Genomic DNA, 18,797 nt, shown 5'->3' on the forward strand with positions numbered 1-18,797 from the left:
AAAAAAAAAAAAAAGGATTTCCAAAAAAGGGTTTCTTTAAAGATGATACTAACAAATCAAGGAAGGTGGTATTGTACACTTGGAAAGAGCTTCCAAGTCAGAAAGGGGAAGGTTTTAATTCTAGCTCTGCTACTTACTGATTAAATGTTTCTGAGCCACAATTTTCTAATTTGTATACATAGGGGTAAAATAAGTGAACTAAATAAGAAAGTCTGTGAAAACACATGGCAAGCAAACATGGGAAGAAGAAGTATGTTCGAAGACCTACTGAATTAGTCTCTATGCAACATAAGCAAGCAAATTTAAGTTAGATTATCTTAAAGCATAGTGCTTATAAATGGTTTCAACCTTTATCCACCCCAAATGTCCTCCACTGGGAGAACTTGGGAGAATTCATTTGAAATTAAGGGAGTAATTCAGATTATTACTGAGTGCTTTCCACAGTGTGACCTGAGTGCCAACCCTGGCTTGGCAAAGGTTTCTGGAGACCTAGTTAACCTCTACTCTGCTTCTTGTTGGCATTCTTCTTACTTTTCTTTTTATTTTAGACCGGGTTTCACTTTGTCTAAAAAAAAGTAGTAGAGAGGGGGTTTTGCCATGTTGGCTAGGCTGGTCTTGAACTCCTAACATCAAGTGAATTGCTTACCTCGGCCTCCCAAAGTGCTGGGATTACAGGTGTGAGCCACTGCACTCAGTCCATTCTGCTTAATTCTGATATCAGAGTGCATATCACGGAGACAATGTTCAAGAAATAGCCCAAAAGGGAGCTATTGTGACAGCTATCTTTAGAAAACTCTAGATATTTGTGCAAACATTTCATGGTTCTCAGTGAGTGTCACTAGCTAAAGTAGGTTTCTCCCTACATTTGAGGTTGGGCATATTCAGTGGTGTCTAACACACTTACATTTAAATGTTATGGTGGCGAGAACAGATGATTTTTTTTTTTTTTTTTTTTAGACAAATGTTAAGTATGTCTCCCAGGCTGGCACAATCTCAGCTCACTGCAACTTCCGTCTCCCAGGTTCAAGCGATTCTTTTGCCTCGGCCTCCTGAGTAGCTAGGACTACAGACATGTGCCACCACACCAGATAATTTTTACATTTTTAGTAGAGACGGGGTTTTACTATGTTGCCCACGCTGGTCTCGAGCTCCTGACCTCAGGTGATCCACCTACCTCAGCCTCCCAAAGTGCTGGGATTGCAAGTGTAAGCCACTGCGCCCAGCTAGATTTTCAACTAAGTGAGTATATGTTTGAAGTTAGATCAAAGAAAATTTCAATGCCCCAACACAAACTGCTAGCCCACAATTCAAGAACTTTCTCTTGGGTTAAAAGGAAGCCTATGTGGTCTAGAGTGAACTGTGAGCCACACTGAGAAGCACAGAAAACAGGGGTCCTTGGGAAATGATCACCCCAAATAAGGGGTAAAGCAAACACATGGAATTAGCTATACACGAATTCAAACCACTGTCTATTGGCCAATCACAAAAGGCTCTTATTAGAGCAGAATAAAAAACTGTCAAAAGATAAAAAAGAAATCCCAGAAAGCAAACAGCTCCACATGAGAAAAGCCACATTACTGGAAGTCTTAAGGGAAATCAAAGCTTGACATCAAATAAGCTTCTCTGGTGGGAACTAAATACTGCAGCATCTGCCTTCAATCCATTCTTGACTGATTATTATGTGATTAGCACATGCTGTAATAGCTGCTCAGTGTGTTAATTTCACCACAGATAAGCAAGCTACTATTAAGAAACCAAAATAAATTATTTTTAAAATTATGTCAGAGACCCATAAACAAGTCTACCACAATCTACTGACAAAATAATATTTCAAATGCTCATCTTCGGAATAGGCAAGTTTTTACAACATAATTGCTTCCTCTTAATTATAGACATTAAAAGTCTCAACAACCAATTTAAGAACCCAGTGTTTCACAGAATGCACATTTTGGTTAAATTTAATCAAGACTGAAGCCTGGTCCAAGATCTAAGTGAGTAGGAAATGAAGGAAGGAATAGTCATGTTGACATTTGTACATATTTGAACAAATCCAAATTTCTGCAGAATAATCAAAATAAATGAGATTTATTTCTCTGAACTTCTATATACTGTTTCATCTTTAGAACATGTTAGAAGTTCATCTAATATCATCTTAAGCAGTTATCTACTTGTTTCAGAAATGCAAGCCTTAATATTTTATCTTTTGCGGTAAAATATTAAGTACTGAGGGGTGGATCCAGGTCTTATGGCTATGTAATTTGAAGCCACACGTAATCTGAGGGGTCCTCGCAAAGAAAAATAATAGAAAATTAAGAACATAAAATTATGTAGAGGGCATTCGAAGTAGGTCCCCTGGAGGTTAAGTACCAGTGGCCTCATAGTAAAATCCACCTCTAAACTATCTCAAGACATGAACCAAGTCTCGTATTTCTGAGTTCCATCCGCATGGTGTCTTGCAGAAGCTGGGTATTGTGTAAGCATGGAGTACTTGTCAATTCCATTCATTTCAGAAGCAAGCAAAAGATCTGAGTTTGAGATTTAATTCAAGGCCAAGCCTTGGCCCATCCAAATAAATCCTAACTCTCCACTCAGTTATATCTTACATTATACCTTGAATTAAATGCAGTTTGATTCATGTTCAAAGTAGTTAGTCATCCAGTTAGTGTTTTAAAAATACAAAAATATCTATCCTCTATAATAGAACAAAGAAAAGATTTTAAAAAATATCAAAAGCTGGATGTACATGAGTCATAGACTAAACATTCCAGTTCCTGTGTGTATGTCCTCTATTTAGGATGAACAGCTGGAATTTACGTGCACTCCTTTATTCACTGTGGACATCTGTGGCCTATTATCAATAGTCAGCCCATAAGTAGAAGAGTTTACCAATTCCAAAGTAAACTTGTAGGAGTTTTTTAATGGTTTGAACTATCTATTCATACTGCCTGCCAGTAGCAACTGCATTTTTTTAATAAACATGAAATACCAAAAACATAAAATTCATATAATTTTTCAATTTCTACTTACAGGTATGATCTATCACATAAGCAAACAAACTATAAAAGAAATGCCTCACCAATCCAAGTTTATATTCCAGGCTTATTTTGTCAAGCACTGCTATGCAAAAAACTACAGAACTTCCTATCTGTGCTGCAGCTCAAGGTATCATAACCAGATCAATGCATGACAAAGAACAGGCATTTTGTGGGTGTTCTCAAAGGTTAACATATGAATAACTATTGATCCAAATAATCTTACTCCATATGCATCTATGAGAAAACTACTTTGAGGGAAAGCCCACTATAGTCTCTAACCTTACTTATATTGGAATAGAACTTTATTATTAAAGGTATTTCTTAAGACTAATAGATATGACTACAAAAAATATTAATGTCTTCATGAAAAATATTAATAGGCCAGGCAAGGTGGCTCACACCTGTAATCCCAGCACTTTGGGAGGTTGAGGCAAGCAGATCATGAGGTCAAGAGATCGAGATCATCCTGGCCAACATGGTGAAACCCCATCTCTACTAAAGATACAAAAATTAGCTGGGCATGGTGGTGCACTCCTGTAGTCCCAGCTACTCGGGAGATTGAGGCAGGAGAATCACCTGAACCTAGGAGGCAGAGGTTGCAGTGAGCTGATATCATGCCACTGCACTCCAGCCTGGTGATGGAGCGAGACTCCATCTCAGATAATAATAAAAATAATAATAAATGACTTTTAAAACTAACGGACAAATTAGGAAAAATATTTCTAACAAATGATAGGCAACAAACTAATTTCCTTAATGTGAATAGTTATAAATAGAGGATCAATAATCAGATAAAAAGAGTCCAAAAGAAAAAACAGACGAAAGGATATGAAAAGACAGTCCACAGGAAAAAAAAAACACACACACACACACACACAAACAGCCCATAAGAATTTTAAAAGATGCTAAGCCTCACTCATAAATGTAAGAAGCATAAATTCAAAGACAACAAGCTATCATTTGTCAGTGGTCAGATCATGGCAAAGACAGTTTCAAAGGCAGAGAGAAAATACCCATGGTTGGCAAGTGTGTGGGGAAAGTGAGGAAACAGGCACTCCCATTTTTTGTGGACAGGAATGTCGTCAGTGCAATCTGGCAGTGTCTTGCAAATCTAAATGCTGATATACCTTGGCCCATTAGTGACTCTTCTATGAAATCATCCTATAGAATTCTCGAACAACTATTCAGAAGATATGTATTCAAAAACGCTCTGTTTACAAAATTTAAAAACTGGAGAGAACTTAAAGGTCTATCCATATAATAACCCATTCAATAAATATAAAGCTATTGAAAAGACTATGGTAGATTCATTTATAGGTGCTGATTTTGAAACAATAAGAATTACATTTTTTGAGCTTTCAATATGTCAGCCACTGTTCTAAGCCTTTTATATATACTAATTAACTTAATGAGTAAAAAATCTCCAAGATACATAGATAAGTAAAAATTGAAAATTGGCCAGGCTTGGTGGCCTGCACCTGTCATCCTAGCAACTCAGGAGGCTGAAGCTGATCTCTTGAGCCCCAGAGTTCAAGGATGCAGTGATTGTGTCACTGCACTCCAGCCTGGACAACAGAACAAGACCCTGTCTCTAAAAATAAAAATAAATTTTTAAATGGAAATTGCAGAACAGACTGTGTACTATGATTCTATCTGTATCATAGATAAGTATATATGTCTTATGATAAATATATAAACGCATATCATATATGACATATAGTACATAAATGTTCGTATGTATACATACATACTTTTCTATACACCCAAAAGTGTGGTAAAAATACAGAAGGAATGGTCTACAGTGATTTCCTGGGAGGAATGGGATTGGAGCTTGGGGAAAAAAATCTTTTACTTTTTATTTTTATAATTATCTGGACTGATGAAACTTTTCACCATATACATGGATTACCTTTATTTTTAAAATGTTAATATGTGTTTCTTGCCTGGTTTATGGTCTATCTAATTTTCTTCTTACGATTAATATTTTAAAATCTAATGAATGTTATTTGGGGAGAAAGTAGCAATATGAATAAACTTTAATATTTTGTATTCTCTTCCATGGTGTAAGAATTTTTAGCATGAGCACGAATTACTTTTAAAATAAAAAAATTTAGTTAACCAACATCAATACTCAACAAGCCGAACAAAAAGCCATATCTCATTTCCTTCCGTATGCAGGAAACCTCAGAATATTAGGGTTTAGATGAGGATTCTCCTGATTCTAAAACAATTGTTTGGCTGACAGTTTTCTTCCTCCCAATATCAAGTTGATTTAATGACATCTTCTAAAAGATGAAGTTTAATTCTTAATAAAACAGAAACAAGGCAGACAATCTAAAGATTAATAGTGTGTAAATTTCAATGTATAATGCTCTGCTATATGTAATATGTAGCTTAACAATACAGATCGAGGATGATATTTATGTGCAGATCTGTAAAGCAGCCAATACATGGTGACTGTTAATAGTCATGATCATCTCCACCATTCATAAGCTGCTTCCTGTGGGTCTAAGAATGAGCTCCACACTCGACACATATTAGCACATTTCCTCCCCACAAGATCCCAATAAAATTCTTGGTCAATTGACTATTTACTGAATAATATAAAATTATAAAAATATGGAGAAATTTAGGGTGTCAAACAGTAAATGGAATCTATAAAGCAACTGAATCTAGATTTATGATCTACTCTCAGCTCTTTTATAGATCTTTTAGGAGACCTTTTCCCCAGCAACAGACCATAAGTGGCTCCTGAATGATCTTCTTGCCATCTGTGCCAAAGGTCATCCCTTCCCGTTAATCTTTCCTCACACATCTCTCTCCACATACCAAGTGCAGGTGATTCAGAACCTCGTGCTCCACTCCGTAAACAGCCTACATTTCTATCAACTCACAAAATCCTTTATGGTCTTACCTGTCCAGCAGCAGTTCCAGCACTTCTTTAGTGGAGGCAAAGCCTCTGTACGTTGACAGAAAGATGCTGATATAGGTAAAGTCATTGTCCCCAAAAGCTGTCAGCAGGTTCTCCACAAGCTTCTCCAAGGTACCAGCTTTTATGGTCCTGATCTTACAGGTCTCGTATTGACTGACTGTGTGTCCTGGAGGCAGCTGGTCCCCTTCAACCTGTGTAATAAATTAATGATTATCATAAGGAGAAACAGCTCCCTAAAGTACAATTGGAAGCATTAAAATAGTTGAAGGCCACTTTTACCCTGTTGGTGGAGTGTAAATTAGTTCAACCACTGTGGAAGACAGTATGGCGATTCCTCAAGGATCTAGAAATAGAAATACCATTTGACCCAGCAATCCCATTATGGGGTATATACCCAAAGGATTATATATTGTTTTATTATAAAGACACATGCACACGTATGTTCACTGCAGCACTATTTACAATAGCAAAGATGTGGAACCAATCCAAATGCCCATCAAAGATAGACTGGATAAAGAAAATGTGGCACATATACACCATGGAACACTATGCAGCCATAAAAAAGGAGGAGTTCATGTCCTTTGCAGGGACATGGATGAATCTGGAAACCATCATTATCAGCAAACTGACGCAAGAACAGAAAACCAAAGACCGCATGTTCTCACTTATAAGTGGGTGTTGAACAATGAGAACACATGGACACAGAGAGGGGAACATCACACAAGAGGGGTCTGTTGGGGAGTTAGGGGAGGGATAGCAGGGTGTGGGGAGATTGGGGAGGGATAACATTAGGAGAAATACCTAATGTGGGTGATGGGGGGATGGAGGTAGCAAACCACCATGGTATGTGTATACCTATGTGACAATCCTGCAAGATCTGTACATGTACCCCAGAACTTAAAATAAAAAAAAAAAAAAAAAAAAGCCAATCTTAAAAAAAAAATATTTGAAGGCCGTAGCCTGTTATGTTTCCCTTTATTCTTACTTATTTATCCCCTTTGTTATCCAGGCTAGAGAGCAGTGGTGTGATCACAGCTCACTGCAGCCTGGAACTCCTGGGCTTAAGTAATCCTCCTGCCTCAGTATCTCAAGTAGCTGGGACTACAGGCTTGGGCAACCACGGTCTGCTAGTTTTCATATTTTTGGTTTTTGTAGAGTTGGGGTCTCGTTATGTTATCCAGACCGGTCTCCAACTCCTGGGTTCAAGCAACCCTCTCACCTCGGCCTCCCAAAGTGCTGGGATTATAGGTGTGAGCCACTGCACGCAGCCTACCCTCACTCTTATTTAATTTCTCTACACTTCATATAAGGCAGAGTTCTCTCCTGTGAGTTTAATGTGGTAGGGCGGTGGTGGGGGAGGTATGCATGTTTTCTTCCTTTCTAGAAGTAGACGTATTACTTCATAATGGTTACATTTGCGTCTATTTACTCCCCTATCAAGAACTAGGTTGCTGGCATAATTTTACCAAGGACGTTTTCAATGATCCCAGGAATCAGGTTTAGCAAGCAAGCATTCCCTTTGTTTTGTTCCATGGGAACATGGGAAGTTTTCAAACTCATTCCTTTTTGTTTAACTTTATTTTTTTTGAGACAGAGTCTGGCTCTGTCGTCCAGACTGAAGTGCAATGCGTGTCAGCTCACTGCAACCTCTGCCTCCCAGGATCAAGCAATTCTCCTGCCTCAGCCTCCCGAGTAGCTGGGATTAGAGACACCTACCACTAAGCCGGAATAATTTTTGCATTTTTAGTACAGACAGGGTTTCACCGTGTTGGCCGGGCTGGTCTCAAACTCCCAACCTCAGATGATCCACCCGTCTTGGCCTCCCGAAGTGCTGAGATTACAGGCATGAGCCACTGTGCCCACCCAAACTCATTCTTAAAGACGGCTCCGATGTGGTGTGCGACAGCTGATTCATACTGGTTTGGAGAGAAGAGTGTTAAATTTTGAGAATTTGTGTAAGCCAGTTGACACCATGTTGATAGCTTGAAAAATTGGCCATGGTTGAAGTATATTCTCAGTGGAAATTTAGGGAGATGAAACCATGATCTGACTTTCTTCAGTCCACAGAGGGCAATGTGCATTTTGATTCAAAGTTATCAGCAATCAGCAGAGCTGACTGAGAAAACGGTTGTACCAAGCAGCACTGGGTTAAGCTCTGGGGAGTGATGAAAAGGGTGAGTGGGTGTATGACCGACCCTGCCTTCCGGAAAATGGCAAAGTCTAAATGAAGACATTTACTCATGAGAAGCAGCTAGCACATGAAAATGAACCTGTAAATGAATATTGGTAGATATAACTGTACCTTGGTAGATATAAACCATAATACATAAAAATTCATTGGTAATAAAATCTTTACAGCTTAAAATTTGAGTATGAGGGAAGAGAATTAAAATGAAGAAAAATATTGGTATGCCTTACATTCTGCAGCAAATCTGTGCCTAACAAATTATACAGAGATGCAATTTTGAAAGTTTAACTCATCCTTCATAGGTACTAAGGAAACTGCTCTACTGAGAGGAGATCTATTTCTAAAGCAAAATGATCCTAAGTGATGCAAATAATCACCAGGTGGTTTATCTGATTCATAAGTTGAATTGTTTTATATCAGATTTTCTTAAATCTCAATAACCACATGTGAAAATTAAAGAAGTGGGGCAAAAAAGAGAGAACTGATCTCTAATGATGACATTGTGCTTACTAAGTAGCGTGTTTGCTTTTCCTTCACCTGCCCTGTCAGAAATCAAACTACCGGAAGGAAATTAACAGATGGGATTGCTTTCAGAAAGACCAAAGTGGTGGCAACTGTTTTCAGAAGGGGGTTAGAATAGCTTAATGTCATCATGTCAAAGTGCTAACAGGAATTAAAATTAAGACCCCAGCTTATGTGGTAGATGGCTTTATCTCTTTATTTAATTTTTGAAAGTTTTCTAGGGAGAGGGATCTGGTTCAGGCAAAATATCAAACATTTCTTTAGGCCTCTTAAGACTCTTGACTCAGATCAGGTTCTAATAACTGTTCTTTATCACTCTATACATAGTTTTAGAACAAACCTTATAGTACCCATCTGTTCCTCAGAAGCTCCATCTTTACCAGAAACAATATGTGAAAAAGATATATGGTGTTGAATTCCATATGTTATTAATTATTTGGTTCACTGTTGCTTTAAGTGTGTGCTGTAAAACACTAGTTCAAAAAAAGGTCCTGTGGTCAAGTCTGGGAACTACGGAGTTCAATAAAGTCAACGACATCTCTTTACTGCAGAATTTCTTATCTCTTTAATATGCTAACGTGTTATCAAACTCCAGGAGAGGGGTATGTTATAGACATTTCCAAATGGATTTCTCTTTAGTCTCAGGGCATCTTGTAGAACTGCAGAGTGCACATACTTTGAAAAATTTTGGCTTATTAAATTACTGTAATGCATCTAAAAATTAACTCATATTTACCACTTTTCATTTAAAAAAAGGAAAATCAAAATATTATAAAATGTAATGTTAATTTCTATTTTCAAATGTGCATTCTTTTGATCTCTTTCTTAATAAGAAAATGCAAGGATGTTTTGTGTTTTGTTGTTTGTCGCTTTAAAATACCGGGCCAAAATAATTGTCAACCTGCATGACATTTAAAAGTAGCAGTAAGAGGCCGGGCACGGTGGCTCACCCTGTAATCCCAGCACTTTGGGAGGCTGAGGCGGGTGGATCACAAGGTCAAGAGATCGAGACCATCCTGGCCAACATGATGAAACTCCGTCTCTAATAAAAACGCAAAAATATTAGCCAGGCGTGGTGGCATGCGCCTGTGGTCCCAGCTACTCGGGAGGCTGAGGCGGAAGAATCGCTTGAACCCAGGAAGGCGGAGGTTGCAGTGAGCTGAGATTGCGCCACTGCACGCCAGCCTGGCAACAGGGCAAGACTCCATCTCAAAAAAAAAAAAAAAAAAGTAGCAGTTAGAAAATATACTTCAGGATGGGACCAGTGGCTCATGCCTGTAATCCCAGCACTTTGGGAGGCTATGGTGGGCGGATTACCTGAGGTCAGGAGTTTGAGGCCAGTGGGGCCAATGTGGCGAAACCCCATCTCTGCTAAAAATACAAAATGAGTCAGGCATAGTGGTATGTGCCTGTAGTCCCAGCTACTCAGGAGGCTGAGGCAGGAGAACACTTAAACCCGGTAGGTGGAGGTTGCAGTGAGCTGAGATTGCACCACTGCACTCAGGCCTGGGCAACAGAGCAAGACTCTGTATCAAAAACAAAACAACAACAACAACAAAAAAAAAAAACACAAAGAAAAACAATAAAATATATTTCAATGTCAAATGTTAACAACAACAAAAGGAATGGCTTCTCAGTGGTTATGGATAGTCAAACTCTGATTTAAATTAAGCTTCCTCACCTTGTGATAATATCAGTGTTCCCTTACCAAACAATTTTGAAATTGGATGATTCTTATTTTATTTACAAAGGAAACTCTACTTAATTATTAAATTTTTCTTATCAAAAGCCATGATTATTTAAAAGAACTAATTTTTCACTGAGTATTGATGTGTCCCAAAATTCAAACACAGAGAAAAATGCTTGTCAAAGAACCTGATGAAGTGGGTCTAATTTCCGGCCAGAAAGCAGATTTGGCAGAAAGCCAAGGTTCTCCCTTGGGAATGGCATTATGTTTCTTGTTGGCCCAGTCCCTTCCTTTCAGTGCTTTTTTACTCTGAAAAAATTTTCAATATGCATACATGATTCCTGTAAGTCCCTTTAACAGTATTTGTTCCTCAGTGTTTGCTTCTGTGCATTAGGAAGAACCACATGTGACCTAACAAAAGACTAATAAAATATTTTGAAAATTTAAATTTAAAATATAATTTTCAAAGTGAACATCACTCTTGTGCCTATAATCATTCTCACAAAAAACAACAACACACGTTAAGTTATCAGAGCATTTGCTTCATGTCATTTTCTGCAGATTTGCTAAATATCCTAATATCTGCTTATGATGGCAGGGGAAAGACCTGATGACTTCTAATTTGCCAACATTTGAATAGAGTACATTTTTCATGAAACAAAAAGTTCAAGTTATCTGCTTACCACTGGAATTATTTTGAAATGAAACTGTACAGCAGGGAAACACAAAAAAATACTCTGCCGTATGGCCCAACTAGAGAAGCTAAAAAGTTAAAAGTTTCATTTTTGCAGGAAAAGATTCAATAGATCTATAAGTGCTTTAAGAGGCTAGGACCAGTTTTTGCTTATATTATCTTAGCAACTTTGAATTAAAGTTAAAGACGAAAACGGTGGAACCCTTGTCAGACAAGTGGTTAATGACCCAGACTTAGAAAGCAAGACACAGACGCCTGAGCCTGCCCTGTAGGTTAGCACGCTAACAGGAAACAGCTCAATCTGGATTTAATCATCGACCGTCGCTTTTACTGACAAGATCATGGTACGGAGACCACAAAAATGTTTCATGTTTGTTTTTTTGGTTGATCTTTGTGCCATTAGAAACCAGCTTTTTCAAAGAGAACATGTCTGAGTCCTATGGGGTAAATATCTAACGTGCCCAAGTGTCCTACCAGGTAATTTCCATAATTATCGACTTTGGCATGAGACAGAGAGGAAAAGGGGCGTGTGAGAGATGAAATATGCCATATTTCAATTCTGTTTCCAGACATAGGGACATAAACTCTTTTACCTTCTAACACATAAACTGTTAAGTAGTTGGGTGTTTCTAATTAAAAAAAAAAATCCCTTCAATCAAAATAATGTTTCAGTCATCTGACAGTTTAACAGGGAACATGTTAAGTAAACAACCTCATTAGAATGGAGACGATATGAAGTCCTCCACGCCATGATCCCTCTTCAGTGGATCAGTTCTCAGGCGTCTTGGCCAGAGCAGCAAAGTAAATAGTGAGTACTATTTTAGCTGTTAACTCCCTCTGAAAATCTAAACTTCATACCCAATCCTTACATTCATCCCCAGACACCCAAAAGTAAGTTTCATGCTCCCTTTTCAAATGCCCTACAACCTCTACCCAGCAACAACAAACTACCACGAAACAGGCTGAGAATCTTTTATCTAAGATTCTTGGGACCGAAAGTGGCTTGGATTTCAGATTTTTTTGGATTTTGAAATATTCCCATTATACTTACCATTCAAGCATCTCCATTCTGAAAATCCCAAATCTAAAATGCTCCAATGAGCATGGATGTTGGAGCACTTTAAATAGAGATTTTAAGATTAAGGGCACTCAACCTGTATAGGAAAACCCACAAGCTGACTCATAAATAAGCTCTGCTCATCTCTCCATATTACTCAAATGCATAAATTTCCTTGCCATGCAAAGAAATATATCATTCTTTCAGCAGAAATCATGTGTGTAATGACACACAACAGAGCATGACAAGGCCAGTACATCTGAGGACTGCAGTGACTATTCACACACAAGACATCCAGAGATGTTAAGGTAAAGTCTAGAAAATACTTTAGGGCCCATGATGTCAAGCTCAACATGAGCTTCTGCTTTGTGTGAACTTCTACTAGGTTGGTGCAAAGGTGACTGCAGTTTTGGCCATTAAAAGTGATGGCAAAAATCACAATCACCTTTGCGCCAACCTAATATTTCTGGTGTGAACTCACTTTTTTGGTAGGTTAGGGCTGACAGATAAATTACGGCATGCCCAGTGGAAATTTTAATTTCAGAGAAATAATGAATAATTACATAAAATGTGGTATAACTATGTCCCATTCCATGTTTGGGATCTATGCATACTAAAAAACAACGATTCATTATTTATCTGAATTTGAAATGTAACTGTGTATCCTGTATTTTTATCTGGTAAGTCTGGCAACCTTATGCTACTAGCATATACACAATGGCTGTCTTTTCCATTTATTCCACTACTTATTCAGCCACACATTAACTAAATGGTACTATGTGCCAGGCACTGTGCAAGGTACTAGATATATAAAGGTAAATAGCATGTGGTTCTGGCAACCAAGTTGTCCAGTCTGGTGAAGGAAACACACACAAAGAAACCATTACAATAAGATATGACTAAAATGGTGGAGACAGAGGCAAGATATGGAGGAAGCAAAAGAGGGACCCAGTGTAAAAGAGGTGTCAGAAAAGGCTTCCTGAGTAGGTTCTGTCTGCACTGGGTTGTTCTGCTGTGTTTTGCTTTTTAGAGATGCAGTCCAGCTCTATTGCCCAGGCCAGAGCACAGTGGTCACTGGGACTGCAGCCCTGCACCACCGCAGCTAATTTTTTTTTTTTTTTTTCAGAGACAAGGTCTTGCTATGTTGCCAAGCTGGTCTCAAACTCCTGGACTCAAGTGATTCTTTCACCTCAGCCTCTCAAAGTGCTAGCATTACAGGCATGAGCCACCATAGCTGGCCTGCACTGGGTTTCACATAGTGAGTAAGAGTTAACAATGTTGGGGAGGGCACACCAGGCAGAGAAACAAGCATTAACAAAGTCATGAAAATGACATCCCATAGTATGGAATTTTGACATGCTGAGGACTTTGAACTAAAGGAATTGGAAGGCCTCAGAAGCAAATTCTCTCTCTGACCTTTTCCTGCTCTCCTGTCTCCGGCCCTTCTTTCTCCCCTGAAGTGAACCATACAAACCAGAATTCCTCCTTTCCCAAGGTGAGTCACAGAAACTAGAAGCCCCTTTTACCCTAAAGCAAGGTTTAAAGCCTGGAAATACTGCTCTAACCTTCCCTCACCTTTCTGTTTAGAAGCCGACCATAAAGAAATTCTCTGAACTACCTTGTCTGATAGTAGATCATAAGACCCTACTTCCAGAGGGGTCCTGGCCCACATCCGGGGGAAAGAATGCTACACAGAGTGGCCAGGAAGAATCTGAACAGACAGGCCTTGCTGGGTTCCCCCTTCGTCTGTTACCATAAGATCATACTCTTTCCATCCAATCACATTTCCACATTGTCCATTCTTCATTGACTCTATGCATAAAAACAGAAAGTTTCCCCTGGGTCTGGGCCTTTATTTCTGAAGATTCCCATGTCACATAAAACCTTGATTAAAGAAATCTGTTATGCTTTTCTCTCGTTAACCTGTCTTTTGTTACAGGAGAGTTAAGGATGACCCTTATGATGGGTGAGGAAAGGCATCATACCTTTCTACCGCTACAGGGGAAAAATGTGTGGTTGCATAAGCAATATGACAGACGGAAGGAATGCTTTGGCTGGAGAGCCAGGAGGAGACTACCTGATTATGGAGGACTCGGGCTGCATGCTAAGGAGCTGAGACTCCATGTCCTGTAGGAAATGAGAGACCAATGATGAGGTTTTAAGCATGCTCAGGGAAGCCAATGTGGAGGACAGATTTGATGAGGACAGTTTTAAAGTTGGAAAAACCACTAAGAAAGTTGTGGATACTACAGATAAGCAACTGCAAGGGCTTTAACTAATACAACGGTAATAGGAATGAAGAAGGTGGTAGATGGGAGTGACACATTTACACTAACATCAGATAATAAAAAAGAAGATGGTCACGACTTCTGATCAATTGGATGTAGAGGATAAAATGAAGAAAAATAACATGTGGTTCTGGCAACTAAGTTGTTGGGATCGTTACCTGATTTCTAGTGTGGATGGCTGGAAAGATAATGGTGTCACCTATATGAAAGAAAACTGAGGGGGGGAAGTCAGATTTTGGTGGGGTAGGTACTGAATTTCATTTTAGAATGTAGAACTTGAGGTACTCTGGGGGACATGCCAATGGTAAGTCCAATAGGCGATTAGAATCTAAAAGTTGGGAGAAGGGTCTAAGATGGAAATATGTAGAAATCACATCAGTTAAAACAGGAAGAGTAGTAGGCTAAGGGTAGTATCTGGGTGAATACCAAAATTAAGAGGGTTCCAAGAATAAAGATGGGCAGCACTAGAAAAGGCACTTGCACACGTGGCAAATTCATGTGTCATCTGATCTATGACAGCATTTCTGGGCAGAGAAACCAGAAGAAATCTTCACCGCCAGATTCACATATATGCTGACATATGTACCTTTCCTCTTACTATGCAAACACATCAAGGCCTAGCCAGCGGTATTCCGGAGCCAGCTTGAACCCCTTGCGCGAGCCAAATGTACACACTCCTCACCTCCGCGTTCAATGGCATCATGTTGGTAGTGTGAGTTCAGCCACAATGATACTATTATGCCATGAAAATTAGCAATGCTACAAATAAGGGCTTTTATTTTGAAGGCCAGTTTATCAGCATACCCCTGCCCAGAAGTTCCTCTCAGATTGTGTCAATGTCAAGAGATACCTTCACACTGACTACAAAGTTTTCTTCCTGTGTAAGTTCCAGTTAAGATATTTGTGTTGTCACTATGATCTTTATCTTACAGAAGATGGAAATTATGCCTCTGAACTATGAAGAAAGTAGAAATGTAGAGGCAGGAGAGGCAGAAAAGCATGTGCATGAAAAATGAATGTGCTCTAAAAAAACTGCAAGAGCCCCAAGAATTGATCTTGCTCGAAGCCACTTGTTAGAATGAAGCCACATGCTCAGGCTTCTATGATGAATACCCTCAGGAAATATCCTCAGGAAAATGCTAATGGAGCTGTAATAACAAACAACAGCCAGTGTTTTATCACACAGAAATCCCATCCCCCTTTGCCATCCCGTCTCAGTAGGGTTTCCTAGATCACCCCCACAGAGTCCAGGAACCCTCCTGAAGGAAACAGGAAGCTCTGTTTCTCATCTCCTGAAAAAGAGTAGTATTCCTGGAGTCCTGGTTCAACATTAATCCGTAACAGATTCTGTCTTCTCTAACACAAATCTCTATTTCTGACATTCGGGTCACCCTTTAAGGATTCCAAAGTTTCCCAGAAAGCAAATTTAAATATTAAATGGATTTTAAGAAGTTTGCTGACCACATTTTTCAGATAAAATAATTTCACTTTTATCTGACACTTTTCCGCTTGAAACGCAGAAAGCGAATAACTAAGGCAGGGATCCCCAACCCCTGCACCACGGGCCAGTAGCAGTCCGTGGCCTGCTAGGAACCGGGCCACACAGCACGACGTGAGTGGCAGAGGAGCCAGCATTACCGCCTGAGCTCCACCTCCTGTCAGGTCAGCAGGATACTAGATTCTCACAGGAGTGCCAAGCCTATTGTGAACTGCACATTCGAGGGACCTAGGTTGTACACTCCTTATGGGAATCTAACTAATGCCTGATGATCTGAGGTGAAACAGTCTCATCCTGAAATGAATGCCCCTCAACCCCTGTTCATGGAAAAGCTGTTTTCCACAAAACCGGTTCCTGGTGCCAGGAAGGTTGAGGACGGCTGAACTAAGGTGCTATGAATTAACAGGCTCCATTTCCACTTGGGGCCAATTTACTATCAGACCTAGGGCAAAAACTTAGTTTCAATGACTTGGTTATCTACTTTATAAAAGGAATAAATCACATGCAATTTTGAGAAGTTCAAGGATTCAGAGTTGCAAGGAGGGAGGAGAGTTTGAACTAAAATAGTCACTGTTGCGTTTGCCAAATAAGATCACGAATTGTCACATACAAATCAGTATCTGGAGTGAACTTCCGAAATTCCTAACTCCCTCCTTTTTCTCTCATTCAGAGCCTCAAATGTCCAAGGTCTTCATAACCTGAGGTCACAGGTTCACAGGTGCCCTGGCTTGCTGGAGTTCCATTCTGTTTTTGTGCAGCCCAGCCAATCCCCATCTGTAAAGGTCAGCAGTGGGTAGTAAGCTTCTGTGTTACCCAATATTCTCTGTGAATGAAGCCTGCTATGAATGGAAAGGCTTCCGCACAGCCCAGAAGCTTTCCCAGCATGCCATAAATCCCATAGACAGCTCCATGGGGCTTTATCTCCTTGTGAGATTTATAAGTGCTCCTTCACCAATCCTCCAAGGAGAGTATGGGGAGGGGTGGCAACTGACTGATGTTTCTAAACTTTAAGGTCAAAGTCATTCATTTGATTCTTACTAAGGAATCTTCTGCACTCACCCTAGACGATTCCTATGGGAACATTTAGTTCCCACTATTATGATTACTTATTATCATAATGTTAAAAATCAAAGCCCCATCATCCAAAATAACAATAAAATCATCTCTCCCCTGGATCTCGGAATTCAAGCAATGACTAGCACTGTTTACTTTGTTCCCTTCCCCTCCAAAATGAAATCTTTAAAGTCAATGTGGACTTATAAATTCAAATGTAAAATGTAGGCTTATGATTCAACAAAGCTCTGGGCTGCAGGGCCTCTGGCAAGTATTCTATTCCTCAGCACTGTTTTTTGGCACAGGGAATATTCCTAGATCACAGGCTTGCTAGAATTGGCTACTGATAGAGCCAGCAGGTATCTTTCAAGCATGTTATCAGGTGATCAAACCTAGGGCAAGGTTCTATGAAAAACAATTTAGTGTATTCTGAGTACTTCTCTTTGAAACATACACTGAAGGCCAGGCACGGTGGTACACGCCTGTAATCCTAGCACTTTGGGAGGCCGAAGCAGGTGGATCGCCTGAGGTCTGGAGTTTGAGACCAGCCTGACCAACAAGGTGAAACCCTGACTCTAATAATAAAAATACCAAAAACAGAATTAGCTGGATGTGTTGGCAGCACCTGTGAGCTGAGGCAGGAGAATCGCTTAAACCCAGAGGCGGAGGTTGCAGTGAGCCTGAGATTGCACCACTGCACTCCAGCCTGGGTGACAAGAGTGAAACTCCATCTCAAAAAAAAAAAAAAAAAATACATTGAAGTAAACTGACTTTTCTTCTTAATATGTTTTATTCTTCATAAGCTATAAATTATTTCTAAGAAAACCATTCTTACACTGTAAATGAGGAAGAAAGAAGGCTAATTTATATTTACTGAGTGCACACTATGGGTTAGATGCTCAACCCTCACAACAACCCTCTGGTGTAGAAATTATTCCCATTTTATTTGAGGAAAAGAGATTTGGAGAAGTAAGGGGTCATACCCAAAGTTACCCAGCCAATTAGACTAGGCATCAAAGCAAGGATATAAAACCAGCCCTGTCTTTCAATTGTGGAGTACTGCCTGAACACACAAAGCAATATGGTATTGTGTACTCAATCTCCATATCTGTAATACCCAAGAATATCAGAACTCAATAGCCCAGAATCTACAGACTTCATAGGATTTTTGTAAGAAACAGAGAAAATTAGATAACAGATGTAAAAGCATGTTGAAAGATTACATGTTATTCAGCACTTTACAAACACTTTTCACTTTCTTTCCCCTATACCAACTACTTTCACCCAAAATTAGGTCTTATTACATCAAATGCTCTATGATATTACCCTTCTTACCTCTTGACACTGACTGAAATCTTTAACACCTAAAGATGAAAACATTGTGTACCAGAGACTCTCTTTGGAGTACAACAAAATTCCTCTCATTATTATAATTCTTAAATGAGTAAATTTAGTCTAAGAAAGGTGGGTGAAAGACTTCACCCAGGCGTTCAAAGGAAGCCAGGAGAACCTGGCTTCTGGATGAGAAATCACTGGGTAAAACAGACTAGGAATCCATGGGAAGCACTCATGTTCTGCTAATTTCCAGATTAATTAATTAATTTTCCTAACTGCTAGGTTTAGAAATCTACTCTCTACTCAAAAGACAGTTTCTTTCTATTTTCAGAAAGAAAGGGAAATGGAAGCAGAATTACGATATGATTGATTATGGGATACAGCCAGACCAAAGGGCAGATTTATAAATTCTGAATGTAAAAAAATATATAAAGAAGAAGGTAGACTATAGAAAGCCTTATAGCTGGCAAAAAAAAAAAAAAAAAAAAAAAAAAAAAAAAAAAAAAAA

The 18,797-nt window shown here is 39.2% G+C and overlaps 1 protein-coding gene across 3 annotated transcripts in view; it reads right to left on the reverse strand.

Annotated features, from left to right (window-relative positions):
- Positions 1–18,797, reverse strand: part of RGL1 (ral guanine nucleotide dissociation stimulator like 1) — a 281,803-nt gene that overhangs the window by 70,455 nt on the left and 192,551 nt on the right. For all 3 annotated transcript variants that reach the window (XM_032291631.1, XM_032291629.1, XM_032291630.1), the window contains one exon: positions 5,950–6,158. In XM_032291631.1, the coding sequence (XP_032147522.1) occupies positions 5,950–6,158 (209 nt within the window). The remainder of the gene's footprint in view (positions 1–5,949; positions 6,159–18,797) is intronic.

The sequence above is a fragment of the Sapajus apella genome, unplaced genomic scaffold (genome assembly GCF_009761245.1).
Source record: "Sapajus apella isolate SASKATOON/1434 unplaced genomic scaffold, GSC_monkey_1.0 scaffold25, whole genome shotgun sequence".
NCBI lineage: Eukaryota > Metazoa > Chordata > Mammalia > Primates > Cebidae > Sapajus > Sapajus apella.